This window comes from Orbicella faveolata, unplaced genomic scaffold, assembly GCF_042242905.1.
Source record: "Orbicella faveolata isolate gen_17 unplaced genomic scaffold, um_ofav_v1 contig_35, whole genome shotgun sequence".
NCBI classification, from domain to species: domain Eukaryota; kingdom Metazoa; phylum Cnidaria; class Anthozoa; order Scleractinia; family Merulinidae; genus Orbicella; species Orbicella faveolata.
In genome coordinates this window covers 30,000,076-30,017,802 of record NW_028301564.1, presented here as the reverse complement: position 1 = coordinate 30,017,802, position 17,727 = coordinate 30,000,076, and the positions used below count along the sequence as shown (strand labels likewise).

The following is a 17,727-nucleotide window of genomic DNA, read 5'->3' as shown; positions in this document are numbered from 1 at the left end:
CAACTTGCGTCCCAGCATAATTAATTCCGTACCATGTGACCAGATCGTGCAAAGGGCCTATTGTATCTTTCTAGAAAATACCAAACTCGGCAAAAAATAACACACAAACTGCGGTGATAAACATGACTATAAAACGCATTGTTGTAAAGCAAAAAGAGAACAATGCGTTTTATTGTCATGTTTATTACCGCAGTTTGTGTGTTATTTCTTGTTTAGCTACGATAGCCAAAGAAAACAGAGTATTTACGAAACTCAACAAACTTGCAAACAAACTGTGAATCACCTTCTCCGAGGGCAGGAGATTCGCTCATCACACGATCATGAAATTCGTCATCACGTGATCACTTTTTTTTTTAAATCCGTGAATAAAGCCAAAGGTACGTGCGAAAAAGAAAGCAATTTTAACAGACCAACCGGGCTATGAAAATTTGGCCGTATTATCGGGGTGGCGCATTAACGGGGTTTTCTCAGAGGAAAATGTATGGAGAAAAAAGTGGCCGAGGTTAACGAGGTTATCGTAAGGCGGGGTTCCACGTGATTTTCCCGGTGATTTTCCCGGTGGTTTCCCAGTGCAATATCTTATCTGAACGGCCGACAACGTTAAGATACCGGTAACTCTGCTCATCTGCAGGCGGAATTTCTTGCGAATGATTTGTTCGTTTCGGCGGTGAAGATCGAGAAATATTCGCCTGGTGGCTTCCATATTTCATCAGAAGAATTGCTTACAATCAGTAAGTCAAGATTCAGCCTTTCTTAAAGTTAAAAAAATTGCAAGTTGGTTGAGTGACACAAATTTTTTTCGAAAAATTTAAGTGACTCTATAAATACCCCTTCCACAATCTTTTTAAAACTCATTTGCATAAAAGTTGCATTTTACCATATGCATGCTAATATCAGTTTAATCAATAATAAATGGGTTCACCGAACTCGTTTTGTAAGGGCGTTTTAATAGGTATGATGTTGCTATGGTAACCTTTTGCTTTTATACTGCGGTGGGTAGCAAATTTAGTAAGATGACGTTTTCAGTAAGCTTGAAACCTTCGTTGATGCGACTAGTACTTATTAAAGCCAGACAGTTTCGCAAAAAAAAACCTCAGTCAACTGAACTTGAACCAGAATGAGGGTAAATTTTGCTACAGCATCGATAGCGCAAAGAACTTCTCGCCTTTATTTATAAGATGGCACTAAACCACCATTTTTATTGTTTGTCGCTTAATAAGCCGGTGCACGCGGCACGTGATGTTGGAAGAATGCGAGGAGCGATTACGCCAGAAAAGCGAGATAAAGGTAAGTGATCTCAGTGATTTACGCAGAATATTTCAACGTTATCCATTGCTTTATTATTTCCATTATACAAACTCTTGAAATACTGAACTTTATACTAGTCAACAGACATTTTCAAAGTGACCGTTACGGCATTTTTGAAAACTATTTATATCGTAATTATTAGAGGTCTAGAACCTAGAACTAATTATATTATTTCGACCCTACTTCACATAGAGCAGTTTTCAATTGAGTGTGGGAAGTAATTAGACGGTTACTTTGGTTTGTGTTTCGGTCTTACTAAGGTTTGCGACTGGGCGAGTAGTCTAATTGGTAAGCTAGTAATTGCTTTGGTTTTTGTTTTATGACATTCAATTGTTCGAAATCGCTCTTAACAGCGAAGTTAGTATAGATTGGTGAGGATTCCTATTCTTGGGCATATATACCAAGCTCTGTACTGCATAACGGACATAAATGAACTACATTCTTAACGGAATTGTAAAAGAATGGAGCTAGACAGCATCCTAAGTGACAACCAAAAGCACACAACAACCCTGCTAGTGCCCAGGTCATGCTGCTAGTGCGGTATTTAGTATACGTTAAAACCTGGGTTCCACATGAAGTACAATGTGCCGTGGTTGGAACATCTTCGAAACTCGCTCGTCGTGGCGGAACTTCAAACTTTCTGTGATTTGTTCCATCATTTGCCTCTTGATTACGATGGCTGGTGCCTACGTTGCTATCACTGCTTTCACTGAAATGTCCCTCCGAATTTGAAGGCAAGCAAATTATCTTGGGAGCTCTACAGAAAGGCCGATGCATTGTCGGGTCCTCACGACCAGAAGAATGTTTCTCGATTGAAAACCCGCTATCTTTCTCAATTAACGCCGGAGCAGCAGAAAGACTGATGCGAGAAATGCTTGAACAATCGGAAAATCGACTAGCTGCCGTCGACAGGTAAATGTTGGAAATTCCTTCAGATCCTGCCAATTAAAAACAAGTTTCGAAGTTTTAGCATAATTTAGGCCTGGTAGTAGCCCCTCCCCCTTCCCCCCTCCCCCATAAATTTCCTGAGATCTTCAGTAAGTAAGTTATTCAGGTTATTTCGCTCGTTTTCATCTGAGTGTGTATATTTTCATACGCTTTGGCATTCTGGCCTCCTGATACGAAAATGTTCTTCAAAGGAAATATTTTCCTATAGAATAGAAAAGAATTATTTTGCTTGACAACAAAATCGTAGATTTCCCGAAGTTTAAAAATTGAAAAAGCGGCCAAAGTAACGATGCTCAAAAGGTAGCGACCTCTAACGTTCCTTGTCTTTTTTTTTTTTTTTCTGAAATAATGGAAATACTGAGATACTATAATTCTGTAACAACTAACTTTACCGCTTAACTGATTTGTTGTTTAAATTAGATGACCCAATATACGAGAAAATATATTTCCTGTTCCGATTTTCACGGCTTTTATCATTTTATCTATTTCGTCCGCGTCAGTTCCGATCAGTTTCTCCAAAGCATTTTGCTTTATTAAGATCAATAGGTCCTATAATATACTACACGTTTGGCTACTCGAAAGTAGCGACTCTCCGAAAGTGACGATAGGAAAAGACTGCTGATTTCCGATTAGCAACGACAAAGGGTCGTTACTTTCGAGTCCTCGCGGTATTAGTTTTAGAAGCTCCATTCTCACTGTCCAGACAGCCTGCGTTGTATCCAAGTGTTTGCTAAAAGGTCCAGTTTGGAGAGTGTTTTGAAAAATATCTGTCTTTTTGTAAAAGTAAAAAATCCTTTTCAATAGTTAACGTGTTAATGCCTCTTTGAAAATCTTACGATCACTATTTTGAGATGAAGAACACGAAATGTACATACTTGTGGATGCAAAAAAAAGCAAATTTCGAACATTGTTATCGTCTAGTACACCTTAAACCCAACTTTCGAGCGGAGAAGAAAAATAAATAAATTCATGTAACCCAATCCAATGTTCCTTTCCCCCTTGCATGCGACAGGGTCTAAACTAGGCCCTCTTCCGTCCCCAGATTCGTTTTATTTTGATTCGAAAATCAAGAAGAAACATACTCCAATAGAAAAATTCGTTTTCATAACTTGATCCAGCCTGACATGAGGATTTTCCCAGGCTTAACTAATTACTCTACATGTCAAGCAATGGTCACTCACCGTGAACTGCACATTCCTGAATTTTGTCCATGGAACGTTTCCGCGAAAAATCATTCAGCAATCTTTACTCCCATGTAACACAAAGTGAAAAATTGTCTTTTCTGATTTTCCGAACTGCACTGACGTCCTTGACTGTTGTGTTTTACCTTTGTACATGCCGCTTATGTAAATTCAAAATCAGATTTTAAGCGCACTCATTGTGTTGAAAATTACAATCAGGATAACTGTTTGTCAAAGCTTCAAATCAGCGCCGGAAGATATTGAAACTTTGAGTCAAAATTCTCAAATTTTGTTTCTCCACACTGACTTCCAAAAGTGCCGAGGTAAACAGAGTTAAAAGCTCAAGTACTCAGCCTGTGACATTTTAATGCATTTTGGAAAATCTTCGTGTCTTCTTGAGAAACATGGTCTGTTACATCACAATGACGTAATAAGATTACATCACGTTGCTAAGTAACTTCTTATTCTAGATCTGACAGACAGGAATGCGGAAGATTGGGACCGATAAGATTTATACCGATTCTTGGCTGTCGATCAATATTATAGAAAAAATTAATAAAGCGTCGTGTTTTTCAAAAACCTTAACTTTCAATTCCGAAGCGTCTGAACAAGTTGCAGCTATTTTTTCTTAGCAGCGATTAACAAAGAGGATTGTAATTATCAAGTTTTATTTCCCTCGGGCTCACCTGCATGAATCAGTAATCGAAAAAGACTTTCTGAAAGCAAGCTATTTGCATTAATTGTTGTAGTTGACATTTAGAAGATCGACATAGGTTTGCGAGAAGGTCTTGATCAGAGTGATAAAATCTCAGTTAGAAGTTAAATTTTTGGCGATTTACCAGCTGTCATTTAAAATTTAAGCCTTTTTCTTAGTTATCGGTAAGTTATGCAAATCTCAGATCCCAACTATTCATTTCGCGTCATTTCTCAGCTATCTTGAGAGGATTATCTTGTGAATAATCACCCCTCTTATCCAGCATTCTCTCTTGATATGCATGGTATGCCAGTTCTAGACCTTTGTAGGGAATAGCCGTGACGTTAACCTTGCGTTTTAGGTCTGTTCCAGGTTTCCCCAGATTTTACGTGAGAAAACCCGTGATAGATGGTGAAGAAAAGATATGTGGATTTGTCTCTCTGGGCCTCTCTCCTTATTTACCTTTTCAATGTGTTTGCTGGTGTCCTCCACAAATCCGATCCTGAAATAAGGCCAAGGCCATGACTACTTTTCTTTCTTCACCAATACATACTCCAACCCTTTCGTAGCTCTCAAATGATAAGGTTTCCACTCTGGTCTTCGTATATACGACACAGTGATAAGTAAGGGCAAAGTATTGTTCATGCTTGTTTATCGCTCTCTTTAATAGCGCTTTTTAATTGTAAAACCACAACCAAATCCTCTGCAAGTTTATAAACCAGTCACGGCGTGTGTATATGTAAGAAACAAAATGAACCAATGAGAACACTAATCAAAGGGAATTCGGGTAATCGGTACCGAGCGCGGGGAAAACGACAGCGACCAATGCGCAATGCGAAAATGTAACTGAATACCGAGAATTGATTTGCCAGCAGAATCTTAAAAGAGCCATTAACATAAATACTTTATTGGACTACAACCATGGACTAATTGTGTTGAAATGTGCTGAAAAATGGTAAAATGTAAACTTGTGTTGAATGAAAGTGTTTTGTCGACTTTGCACAGGGGTAGGGAGGGGCAAAATGCGTTCAGAATAAATTTTTCCAGCCCTTGTAACCAAGGTTGTAGCTAGCTTATGCGGTCCGCACTGGGGAATATTGGTCTCGTTCTGCAGTTATTTACCCAATACGGACCGCACGCTAGTTCAATAAGCCAATAATCTGCTATACTAACTAAGTGCGAGGGCCTTACTGAGGAATATTAGCCCGAGATCGTGGCAGTACGGACCAAGCGCAGCGAGTTCTGCACAGAAAAGATCGTGGGCCAGTATTCCGCAGTACGGCTCGAGCAAGCTAGGTTAGTGATTAGCTCATTATGTATGGCACTCGAATCGCTAGCGATTTCTACGAAGTTATTGTTGATGAGGCCAACGGCCGGATCAGCAATCACCTCATAGAAATCGAGAGCGAATAATCTAATTTTTCTTGTCCTTTCTTTAGTGTTTTTGAGAGTTTAATTTTCCAGTAACGTTTCTAAATCTTCCTTGAAACATCTGAGAAACCAGAAAACGTTGCAATTATGTGGAAAAGCTACTGCACATGCATTAAGACTGATAATGTACGAGTAACTCAGCCAGTAAAATTGCAATATTTCCATCAGTATACCTAGTAGAATTCTACTCATAACTCTTATGAATAAAGAAAACGTTTTCATTGATTTCTAAAGGTCTGTTGTTTTCCATTGTGTTTATCATCAGGTGCCCCATGTTCTTTTATTCTACTCCGGTATCAATCTTTCTTTTTCTGAAAGTTTTTTCCAGAACTAACCTGATCAAAGCAAAAGTTTGCATACGAGCCAAGTGGCCAATCCTGCAGGCCGGCGCTTATCTCCGGGTTCCGTAACGTGAAGTGACTAGGAGCATTCTAACTCCCCCCTGGATGGGATTTTAGTCCATTACAGGGTTACCGCCCAGCACTAAGTTCGCCGGTACCCATTTATACACCTGGATGCAGTGCGGCACATGTACTGTGAAAGTAAATTGTCTTCTTGCCCTAAATATACAACACAATGTCCCCGGCCAGGCCTTAACCAGGACCACTCGATCTGGAGTCGAGCGCACTAACCATGAGGTCAGCGCTCCCCCAATGATCTAAGCAAGGATTCCAATAATTAACTGAAAGACAGCTCACCGTTAAAAGCATTGAAATAAATGTAATTGTAATGTTTTAGTGGAGTTGAATTTCGAGTTGATAATGGTTTCAGAATCTTATCGTCAAAATTGCTACGAACGATTTTAAAAGCGATGATTTAAGACATCATGAAGAAATAGAGATTAAGAGTCGCTGAAAAAGAAAACTAGAAAAAATAAAGTTAAAAATTTCCTCAGTCGGCCAATGAAAGTTGAAGTTGAAGCGTTGTACTTTTTCTGTACTTTCGTACTCAAGTGGTGAGATAGCGCATGATTGAACAAGCTTCTTATTATCTATTTATTTTTCTTTTTTTTCGCTGCTGCAGGATAACATTTGGCGCGTAGTTTGTACGTGCCACCAGTAAGCAGCAGCCTTGATCTTTTGGTATTTCTATTTCTGTATTTATCAGGTGTTAGTAAACGGTCACTACCTGATACTGGATGCTGTTTGAACTGTTCTCGATCGTTTTTACACGTGCTTGCTCAAAAGACCTATGAAATGATTGAAAAGAAAACATACATATATGAACCGGTGTTCTGTTGTCGGGAATCTGTTAATAAACGACTTGTGTAATCCATCAAAGACTGTTTTCCGCTTAAAGAAATGAGGCACTTAACGTTTTAATTGCAATTTGTACAATTCTGTTTGATTATTCATGGCTTAAAAGCCCAATTTTTGTACACCGATTTTTAAACTCTTAGAATGCTTATCTTTTATCGTCATTCGTTCTGTGTTGTTGTTAAATATTTTCTACAATCAAGACGTTACGTCAACATTTGCCTTTACGTGGAAATCCATCTGTTTACCTCGAAAGTTGGCCATTTTTATCTTTTCAGAACAAAAAAGTGGCGTATTGCTAACTGAATCAAACGTTTACCGTAAAATTATTTTAGCCTCCGGCTGTTTTATGAAAATCGTAACAGTTCAATTAGTTTGGCTGTTTTTATGACCAAAATGGGCACATGGTTATGACGTGAGGGCACGAGCAAAAACAATCATTCACTTGTTACAACAAACACAAGGTTTCAATAGTTACATCTTGCACTTGATTTTATCTTCTCTGGAAAGATTAGCTGTGATACAGCGGGTCAAACGCGGTTTAGTGCCTTTTTGGAATGTTTCTGTATTCTCTTTAATGAGGCAATTCGGTTCTCTGGCTAAAAACATGGCAATTTCTAAATTGAATTATCAAATACAATTACCCGCTTGGCGCTACAATAAAACATTAGTACTTATTTCGCGGCACCCCTAGCGATGGCGGTCAAGCAAAAGCAACATTGTTAGAGTCTGCTGGTCACCTGTGTTTATTTTCTGTCTCTCAACAAGCCCGCTAGACTTGCCGTCGCCGGTATTTTAAACTCTCAAGCGTTCCAATTGTTTGCCTCATGCTTAAGGCTCCTTTCAAACCCCGAATTTCTTTTGTTTAAGTGTAACCCATTTTTTCACATCCCATTCTTTGAAATAATTTCGTAGCAAACTTCGGTTGATAGATACTTAGATTCTTCTATAATCTTTAGGACCTGGCGTTAAAAGTTTTAAAGTAAACTAAGTATCTTTAACTTTCATTCCTAGAGGTTACGCTAAGAAACGAGCGATGCAAAAACTTTTCTATTTTTTTTTTTTTTTTCATGCAAAAGCACTCTTTAAACTGAAGGTGTAAGTTCTGCAAGTACAATTATACACTGAGTTACAAATAATTAATTCTTAAAGCGTTAACTGCACCCAGGTCTTCCATAATTAAGGCCCAGTTCAGACGCCGAACTTTTCATGAGCCGAACCTAATACGTTGAATTAATTACATGAAAAGTTCGGCGTCTGAATCAGTTAAAAACGGCTATTTGAATTTGGAACGGCTCAGCCGTTCTTCCCGCCTAGCTCAGCCGGGAATTTCGGCTTTCGAACGGCTTTAATTCAGACGTCGAACTTTTCATGAGCCGAACCTAATGCATACACCTTGTCTGAAAACCGCTGATGTTTCGATGTGTTTTGGTTCGAACTAAATTAAGTTCGGTGAATTAAGTTCGACGTCTGAATCAACAGGAGTACTTTTGATAATTTGGGTCGGTCCAAATTCGAATTAAGTTCGGCTCATGAAAAGTTCGGCGTCTGAACTGGGCCTAACTTGTATTACATTAAAAGTTAGAAAACATTCTCTATGACCTTTTATTACTTATGTGTTAGAGCATTTCACAAGCAAACGAAAAGAAATGTCATTGTTTACACCAGAGATACAAAAACAAAAAAGATTTTAAGATTTTGGCTGTCCGGTTTGTGTAAAAAAAAAGCAAAAAAACAGGTGCTTGAGACTTAAAGCCTATCCTCTTTTCATCGTAACCCGGTCAGAAACCTTAACACGAAGCAGCGACACAATCAATTTAGGAGGTTCATTATATCATGAGGCGGTGCGTTTCATTTAAATATACTTTTATCTTGAATATTAATTTAGTGTCCTCAATTTATTATTTATATTTTCTTGTGGCCAGTCTCCGTTATTCCTAGTTAAAAGGTATCAGAACAAATCGCGTTAAAAAAAAGAGCGTTCACTAATTCTTTTCCGATCTCCAATCTGGCCTTAAATAACCGCAAGATTATGTATACATTATTAAAATACTGCGTTTCACTAAATATATAAATTTCTATATCAAGTTTTTTCGGTAGCAATTGGCTAATTTCTCGTTTTATTAATTCGAAATGCTGGATCATCGGTGGTAACGATGCAAGGTAATTATAAATTACGTCTCCCACCTTCGTGTTTATTGACTTTGTAGAATTAAGACAATATAATGAGGAAGAATAAAAAGAAAGGCATGATTTTATCATGTGTAAAAACAAAACACGTAATTTGTGACACGCTGAAATACTGACAAAACGGAAAGAAAACTCATAAAAATAAACTTGGAAAGCTGCTTTATACCTGATCATGAAAGAGAATGGATAATAGCCAGTTTGCCGCTTTGAGAAGCCAATCAAAAGCCACGGCAGAAAAAGAAATCGACGGTGTCAAAAGTACAGCAGACCACTGAAGTCTTACGTGTGGCCAGTCAATAATTAAAAAACTTTCCTTCTCGCTCAAGTGCATGAATCGACTCTAACACGTGCATACAAGGGACATGAGTAAAGCCAGCCCTAAAGTGATAATAAAACTCTTCAAAACGTAATACAAAGAAACTGGATCTCCAAGAGACTTAGTTAAAGACACAAGAAACACAACTCACGTGGCATAACCGCGCGAAATACCTCCTGCGCGTGCGAATTTCCGCAGAACTAAAAAGTTCCGTTAGTAGATGTGTGATCTAATTTCATTAACCTCGCTAATGCTGTCTAACTCAACAAAAAGTTTTTACTGGGAATGAGCATCGCAAAACATATGCGATCTCTAGCAACTGAGCGATAGAGTTCAAATGCGACCTTTGGTTTTTGTGTAATTCGTGTATTCATATCCAAGAACCAAATGTCCCTCTTGAGCTTTTTGAAAACTTAATTAATTTCAATGACAGAAATGTCTTGATTATTTAAAATGACAGGGTTAGAGACGAAATGAATTTCTTGTTTATTCCTGTTGAGAGCCTTCCTAGCCGTTTGCAAAATGTCCTTCGTGCAATCTGAAACATTTGAAATGAAATTTTTGCACTTTAATATAGAGAGGAGATTATTTTGAATCAATTCTGTAAGTTTTAAGATTTCTGCGAGTAGTAGGCGCAATGAATTTCGCGAAGCTTTCCTTGCAAAACGGGAGCGACCGACTTGAATTTTAGTTACCGAGAAGAGGCGCAAGGCAGCCACAGCGAAGGAACAACAGAACACAATATACATCAGTGGGATATTTGCATGACTAACAGACAACGGTGTTATAATAAATGGCTACTGGTTGTACATTTATTTGTCTAAGTTGTATTCGAATGATGCCAAAGGCTTTTTATTGAACCACAGCATTTGAAAATGTGCTTTCAAGTTGCTGTGATATTGATTTTGCTCACTTTTTTTCTGTTCTGTCGACAAAACAAAACAAAACCAACGCAAATATGGCGAACGCGAGCTTACATCTGTTCCGTAACAAATGCTGCCGTGTGTTTATTTTATCTTATTTTTGTGTTTTGTTCGTCGTATCTTTCATTGCAAGATCTCCTTTCTGCCACAAAAGGCCGCGGGAACAATTAACAGTGAAAGAATGAAGCTTTTCATACAGACATAAACGATTTTTTTGTTGTTCATTCGTACACGATCACTCGTGGTAAAGTTAGTTTACAATGAAAATGAGCTCGAGAAAAACGTTACAAAATGAAATGGCTTATTGTTTAAATTACACCTGCTTAGAGGCTCGCGTTTTCTTTCTTTTTCTTTTTCTGCTGAATAAACTGAACCACGCTTTTAAATAATATTTTTCCGAGAAACAAAAACTTTAATTACACCAGTGTTACTGGAAGCTGCACCTAAAAGCAACCAAATTCATTTTATTGTAATTTTCCTTGGGTTTGAATTGGTAATGTTCGGTTGTTTAAGTACAATAAAGTTTAAGTTTAGCGAATATACCCTTTTGACGGAAAGAAGGATAAGCAGAGATTACAAAAAAATGACAGCAGATATAAAACAAATATCTTTCGCTTTATCTCAACTTTACGTATTTCCTCAACACATCTTCTTTCAGCGTCCGTAGAATCTACAATACAAGAGAAACGCGCGAAAGGGCGGACTTGACGCGTGGGTAGCGCGTGTCTCGTGCCTAGTCGCGAGGCACGCAATGCGTACGTAATCGGTAATGTGCTAAGAAGATAATCACGATTTTGCCATGGTTACGGGAGGTAGTTAACCTTGGCTTTCTAGAACGTTCTAAAAGTACGATTTTTCTTAGCGCTACATTGTTGATCCACGTTTTCTATTCAGTTTGTGCACGAAACGAAAGAAAGGATTTGTAACAAAATATTCTTTATTTTCGGTGATTTCAATGCATTTTTGCGGAAACAAAAAGGAATTTTGTCTCGAAAAGTAATCAATTTTCTAAAAGCTATTGGGCGTAATTACCCTTCTATTTTTAACAAATTTGCTCTAATGTAGACGAAAGCTTACACGCCCGAAGGCCTTCTTAAGGCTTTAATCATTTTTCCGCTCAGAGCGGATTTGCTCTCTGCACAGGAAACTTATGTCGGCTTCTTAAATACAAACAAAAAAGGATACAAATTAATTTTCTCAAATTACCAAATTAAATAAATGTTCTTTGATAGTTTAAATGGCTCTCAAAGATGCAAATTTGATTCCTTTTGAAGTCAAACAAAAGCAGTTCTTAAAAGAGGTTTTTTGTAACCTTCCGACGGGATACATGCACATTTCACTGTTTGGAATTAACGCACCGGCAGCCATAGTTCAATGGATTTGGTGGCACTTAGATTCATTTCCGTTTAAGCATCATTCTATAATTAAAATCTTGAATTTTCATAAGCGGTTTGAAGCAAAAAACGAATTTATTTGCCAAAGGGGAATAGTTATTTTACCGGAAATTAATTTGTTCACATTTATTAGTCTTCTTTTGCGAATTAGAAGCCGATTCACCTGTCGTTGTCGCTTGTTTGTCGAAATAACCAATTCATTTATTTCGTATGAAACTTTCGAGCTCACGATGTTAGCGCCTCATTTATTTTTTCGTATTTTTCCGTTGCACTATGTATTTCTCTTTGATCATAAAAGAACAGATTTGCCTAAATAAGAACTGATAGATATTTCGAAAATGAGTTTTGTTTACGCAAAATAATGTAGCACACGCCCTTAATGTAAGATGAACCTTGAAGACTAGTCACAATGTTTAAGTCAATGGGTGACTGGTGCAAACGAGAAAGCAACTACCCAGAATAAATGACGAACTAAGGTGAGAAATGTGAAGAGCGATTAAAGTTTACGAACCGTTGCTGTGCTGGATAAGTTAAAAGGTGTGTAACGTTTTAAACGCTCTCCATTTAGAAAACGCTATTGGCACCTTCTGCCAGCTTATGTTAATTACAAACTTCTATTGATGACACGCGTGTGCAGAATTAAGATAAGAAATGAGACTAAGAGACTAAGTCAGGCTGAAAACTTGAAAATGTAACCGATATTGGCTATAATAGAGAATGTCAGAGAAAGAGTATGAATTGATTAGTGCTCTGGTTAATTGAAATGAAAGAATGATTTAACGCTGAATGCCGTGCGCCGCACTCCATTTAATTTTAGACAACTGAAGCCAAATGTATTTGTATCAAGGGGAAAAAAGCTATTTTTTTTACTATCATCGAGCACATTTTGAAATCACCGTATAGCCAGAATATTTTTTTAAAAAAAAAATAATAATAATACAGAAATGTTATTACTAACAAAATACAGCATCGTCAACTTTGCTGCCTTCCCGTGGGTCTATAAAAAAAAAAATTGAATTACGATTGCAATGCTATAATTCATGACGGCAAGGTCAGCGCAAGGCTTCAAAACATCCTAGACTGTTTCAAAATTAATTATCAATATTTAAACACGAAGATGCTTTATACGATACCCACAGAGCTACATAATGACACCAAGCCGAGATAAAACGAACAACGATGAGGTTTTAATATTCACTTACATTTTGCTTCATCATGAATTAACATTTAAAAGCCATTTTTGCCAGAAGAGAAAAAAAATCCAGCGAAAAGGCAATACTCTCTCGTGCTTTGAAACTTCATCGACAAAAGACGGTCAGAAATTGTTCTTAATCAAGACGTAGAAAAGACGAAAACCCGTGCGAACATCGCGGTCATTTCGTACAAATATAGCATCCACCGGTTTCGTTTTGCAAATGAACTTTAAATTAATGACATGAAGTTTGACAGTGAAGAGGCAGGTGCGAGCATTTTTCTTTGCCAAAGCTTTAGCTTGTAAAACAGACTAGTTTATAGCTGCAGCCCTTATCTAGGTTAATTACCTTAAAAGATAGCATCTACACGCGGGCGTGTGTTAATCAATTTTCTCCTAAATACACCGGCGGAAACGACGAAGGAAAGATTCCGCACCACTGGGCTAAATGACTCGAGAGAAGGTCACCTATTTCCTGCACGATTTAACTCTAAAAATTTTGAACCAAGCTAAATATAACATAAAATGCACTGTGCCATCATTCAGCCTAACACTAATACCATTTTTACAGGTTATATTACCAATTCCTCTCGCAGTGGTTGGTTGATACAAAGATAAAGACCGCGACATTTTAATTTGTAACTTGTTTGTAAAGTTTCAAGTGCCTTTCTTGTTCTTGGCAAACAGCCTTGAAATTTGAACTGAACATTTTCCTCGCTGTTAAGTTTCCGTTTATGTCGATTAGCATAGCTTTAAGTTTCATTATTCAGGACAATCTGCATCGAGTTATCAAGGCTTCTTTCTCCAGTCTTAATCAGTTTTCCTTAATTTTACGTAAGCCGTTATGAATAAGTTTGAAGGATGAGCGGGGATTACTCTGGATTTAATCTTAAAATTCTTTTAGATTAACCGTATTTTGAACTACACCTCCACAGAATGGCAGTATATGGCGAAAAGCGTCTGTATTAAAAATTGACAGGTTTTCTTGCACCCTTAAACGAAAAAACGAAGCGATTTACAACCTTAGTTAAAATATACTGCGGGGGCGTTTTTTCGTTGTTGAAGAATTATAGATCTCCAAATAAAACTGCTTAAATTACACTCTAGTTGTGCTATGCTAATTTGTTTCAAAAAAAGATACATACAAATTCTTTAGTTTTCGAAGTTTCTTTGTTCTTTATTTCTAACATTTACACTTTACGATTTATTTTTAAGGTTTTGAAATGCTCGTGATTGTCATAATCTCTAAAATAAAGTAAAAATAAAGTATCGATTTTATAATAGTTGACGTAATTGGTTATGAAATGGTTGTGAAAAAGTAAGATTTTGTTTCAAGGCTTTAGAACATGTGTAAACATTCTGGTCTCACTAACAACGATATCTCTACTTTTCTCTCTCCTTTTAGCCGCAAACCCCAACGAAGCACCAACTTTTTTCTCGTGATTTCGTTTTATAGACAAACTCTCTAATCGAAGCGACTGGTGTCATTGAGCAAATAGGCGTCTCTCGGGAAACGCACGCCAACTGATGTCAATTAACAAGCGACATATGCAATTTGTAGCACGTTTTAGCAAGGGTACACACCAGTTTAACTATAGCTGTTACCATCACTACTTAGTAGAACCCCAACAGTTGCCACGATTCGAGGTCTATAAAAACCGTGTCGCCCGCCTACTATTTCCAACTGAAAGTTATTTACTCAGTTGGGCGTCCTTTCGAAGAATTAAAACTTCTGTTTTGCGCTTGTTAATTTTCCCATACTCTGGTAGGGCGAGCTTAATTCGTAAAGAAGTGGATTCTCTATTATGGCGCATGGAAATCTGTCAGTGTAAACTAATTGTAGGTGTCAAAGTGAGTTGAAGCTAACGAAAAGATTAACAAAGTCAATTCTTGGCCTCAAACCACGGTTCATGCGTCATCTCACAAAGTACCCGCACGTAAACAAAGTTTGTGGCCCATTAAATTGATATTTAAATGCGTGCAAACGAATCCCTCGCTTATAAATCTCCATTTAAGCAATGCCAATTGTCGAAGATGTGATATTGATGAATTAACGAAGGCGAATTGTCAGCTTAAATCATAATAAAACAAAAAAAAATGGAACGCGAAACGTCGCAAAACCAGAGGTCGATTCGCTTCGATATTCGTCATATTCCATGAGAAAAGTTTAAATGCATCTTGCAGTACACGTTTTTTTCAACAGGAAAAAATACTCATTTTAGTCGAAAGCGATGCACTATCAATTGCGGTTTTAAACCTACAGGTGGACATGTTAACAGTTTGACTCCATGAAATAATTATGTTTTGTTTCTGAGTGGAAATCGACATTTCCACTTTGAATCATTCCAAGAGGAATTCCCAGGTTTTTCCTTTTGAACTTCTGGTCAAGGTTATCTCTTTTGGCGAGTTTTAGCTCGAAAGATAGTAATTAATTTCAATTAAATTGAGGTTCCTCGCTGGGATGAAAACTAAAAGATTGCCATTTTGTGTCATTGTTCAAACAATGTGATACAACAAATTTGGCTAATTTGATCTCCCTAGGCAGCGTTCTCTTAAAGTAAAACTAATTTCTAATAATTTTGGGCGCATAATTAAGTGGAATGTGGAAAAGGTATTCACTCGATCCATGATTTCATGTTTTTCAAGGTCTTATAAGCCTTGAAACAGATATTGCTTTCTGCCAGAAGCGAATAACCATTAATTGATCTTAATGTAAGACTTTGGGTTCCGTACTGAGAGAAGAACGAATTTCGACAAAAATTAAAAACGAACAAATGTAGTTAAGCCTGACCGAAAGTTTCGATAAATGCAGCTAAGGCAACAAAGATTTTCTCTCTTTAAATTATCTCTTTATTTATAAGAACCAATGGCCTCTAATTTCTTAAGGCCTTCGATAATTTTTCTACAACAATTAAAGAGAACATATGTTCCCATGAAGTACTTTGTACAGCCTCGCTTACTCGCTAAAAACACGAACTTGCATGACTACAGCATACAGATATCATATCAGTTATGATTGCTTCTTCATATATTTACAACATGCTTCTAGCCTTTCTGTCATCGAAAGTCTTCCGTATCGTAATTTCTAAACTCGGTCGCCGTTTCTTGTTTCATGACTACGGCTCCAGGCGACGCACTTCGCCAAGAAATTAATTAGCCGTATAAAGAATTATCCGATTTACTCATCCATTTTCGACACCTTTTTGTTTTACAGAACTATTGTACAAAAAGCCTTTACCTTATTCTACAATTCTCTACATATTCAAATGTACACGATTTGTTGTTCTTCGCGCTAAAATGGTCAATACAACCTCTCTAACTTGAAGGTGACAGCGGGTTTTGTGTGTTTTCGGTTACTTGGTGTTGGGCAGCTTTCTTGTCTTTTTTCCACTTAACACGGCGATTCTGGAACCAGATCTTGACTTGTTTCTCGGAGAGATCCAGCAAAGCGGCGATTTGGATCCTGCGAAGCCGGGATAAATATCTGTTTTGGCTAAATTCTTTCTCGAGCTCCAATAACTGCATGCTTGTGTATGCCGTGCGAATGCGCTTTGACCTGGAATTTCCTCTGTTCAAGTTGTTGGGCTCGGCGCGGGATACTGTTGGATGAAAAAAGATGTGTTTAAGCGGTTTTATCTCCAAACACGATCGAGCATATACATAGATAAAAAAATGAAACTTCATGATTCGAAGTCTGGAGTGGGCCAAAACTTTGGCGAAACACCTGTCATTATGAGCAGATTAGATAATGCGGCTTCGCGGACTAAAAAGGTAAAATTACAGATAATTACCGTATGACACTAAACGGAGGCGATCTTCCTCAGTGGTTGGGTAATGTGGCTGTAAATGACTGTGTTCGGCTTTTAAGAACTCTTTCGAGTAAAGGCTCGCTGCATCAGGAATTGATGCACCGCGGACGTGTAGAAACGGGTGAACGGCCGGACTTGTAGGAATACAGAGCTGACACAAACCCGATGCTTCTGACTGCGAAGGCGTCCAACAACACGAACAAGGAACTGTTGGTTCGAAGCTGTGTCTTGATTCAGCGGCGATGGAGGCGCTCGTAGTTTTCGGTTTGCTGCTCTGGATTAGCGACTCGATGTAAAAGGAGGAACTCATGTTGATGCTTGCACGATGACAGACTACTAAGTTCTACCCGTGGCAGCTATAATGAGACATATATAGTGTTAAGCGCACGTGGCCTATGTTGCCAAATTATGTTCACTATTGTGCGAATCATAAAGGAATATCATAAATAATGAACGAATTTTAAAGCTTTAGAAAAACAGTTTAAAGCACGCTTAATTACTGATACAGCCATTCAAACTCGGCCAATGATTACCTAGGTGGGGGCGTGGTGTAACTGCGCTTGTTTCTCTTCCTCTTATTTATTTTCCTTAGAAGAAGATTTACTTCACAAAACGCAATCCATTGATCGACAGGCCGGTGGATCTCGGCTAGGTGATCGTTCCAAGAAAACGTCCACCAGTAAAACTAATCAAGACGGAGCTGGCCCCATGATGTTCTTTTTAAACTAGTCTTTGCTCTGTATCACCTGCGAAGTCTTGATGACATTTCTATTTCCAATTGTTAACCATTCACTCGGCCTTTTTGGTGTCAATGTAATTAACTTTTCATCTATGCTCTTGCAAGCACTATTGTGACAAAGTTTAGTTTTCGCCAATTGACAATCGCATTTCCTGTATAATAGCAAACAGCCTTTTCTGCCGAGCGCGAGGATCCGGTTTTTGAATTAAGCCCCATATAGAAAGGCAAACAAGCTAAAATTCATTTATTCTTGGTGGATATTTCCTAGTTTCTTTCTTCCTCCAAATGTTTAATTTGGACTCTAAACGCGCTCTTTTTACCGCCAAATTGATAACCGTGTAAAACG

The 17,727-nt window shown here is 37.9% G+C and overlaps 2 protein-coding genes across 3 annotated transcripts; both read right to left on the bottom strand.

Annotated features, from left to right (window-relative positions):
* Positions 1 to 1,317: 1,317 nt before the first annotated feature.
* On the bottom strand, positions 1,318 to 3,824 carry LOC110050494 (uncharacterized). Its single transcript, XM_020756419.2, has 2 exons — positions 3,438 to 3,824; positions 1,318 to 2,246 (listed from the first exon to the last, which is right to left on the bottom strand). The coding sequence occupies exons 1-2, from the start codon at positions 3,466 to 3,468 to the stop codon at positions 1,690 to 1,692; spliced, it is 588 nt and encodes a 195-aa protein (XP_020612078.2). The 5' UTR covers positions 3,469 to 3,824; the 3' UTR covers positions 1,318 to 1,689.
* An 11,836-nt stretch (positions 3,825 to 15,660) lies between these two features.
* On the bottom strand, positions 15,661 to 17,396 carry LOC110050493 (GS homeobox 1-like). Of its 2 annotated transcripts, XM_020756417.2 has the most exons (3): positions 17,176 to 17,396; positions 16,625 to 16,998; positions 15,661 to 16,432 (listed from the first exon to the last, which is right to left on the bottom strand). In XM_020756417.2, the coding sequence occupies exons 2-3, from the start codon at positions 16,950 to 16,952 to the stop codon at positions 16,149 to 16,151; spliced, it is 612 nt and encodes a 203-aa protein (XP_020612076.1). In that variant the 5' UTR covers positions 16,953 to 16,998; positions 17,176 to 17,396; the 3' UTR covers positions 15,661 to 16,148. The 2 variants fall into 2 exon arrangements, with proteins under 2 accessions (XP_020612076.1, XP_020612075.1); XM_020756416.2 differs by lacking the exon at positions 17,176 to 17,396 and having other exon boundaries at positions 16,625 to 17,138.
* Between the last annotated feature and the right edge of the window lie 331 nt (positions 17,397 to 17,727).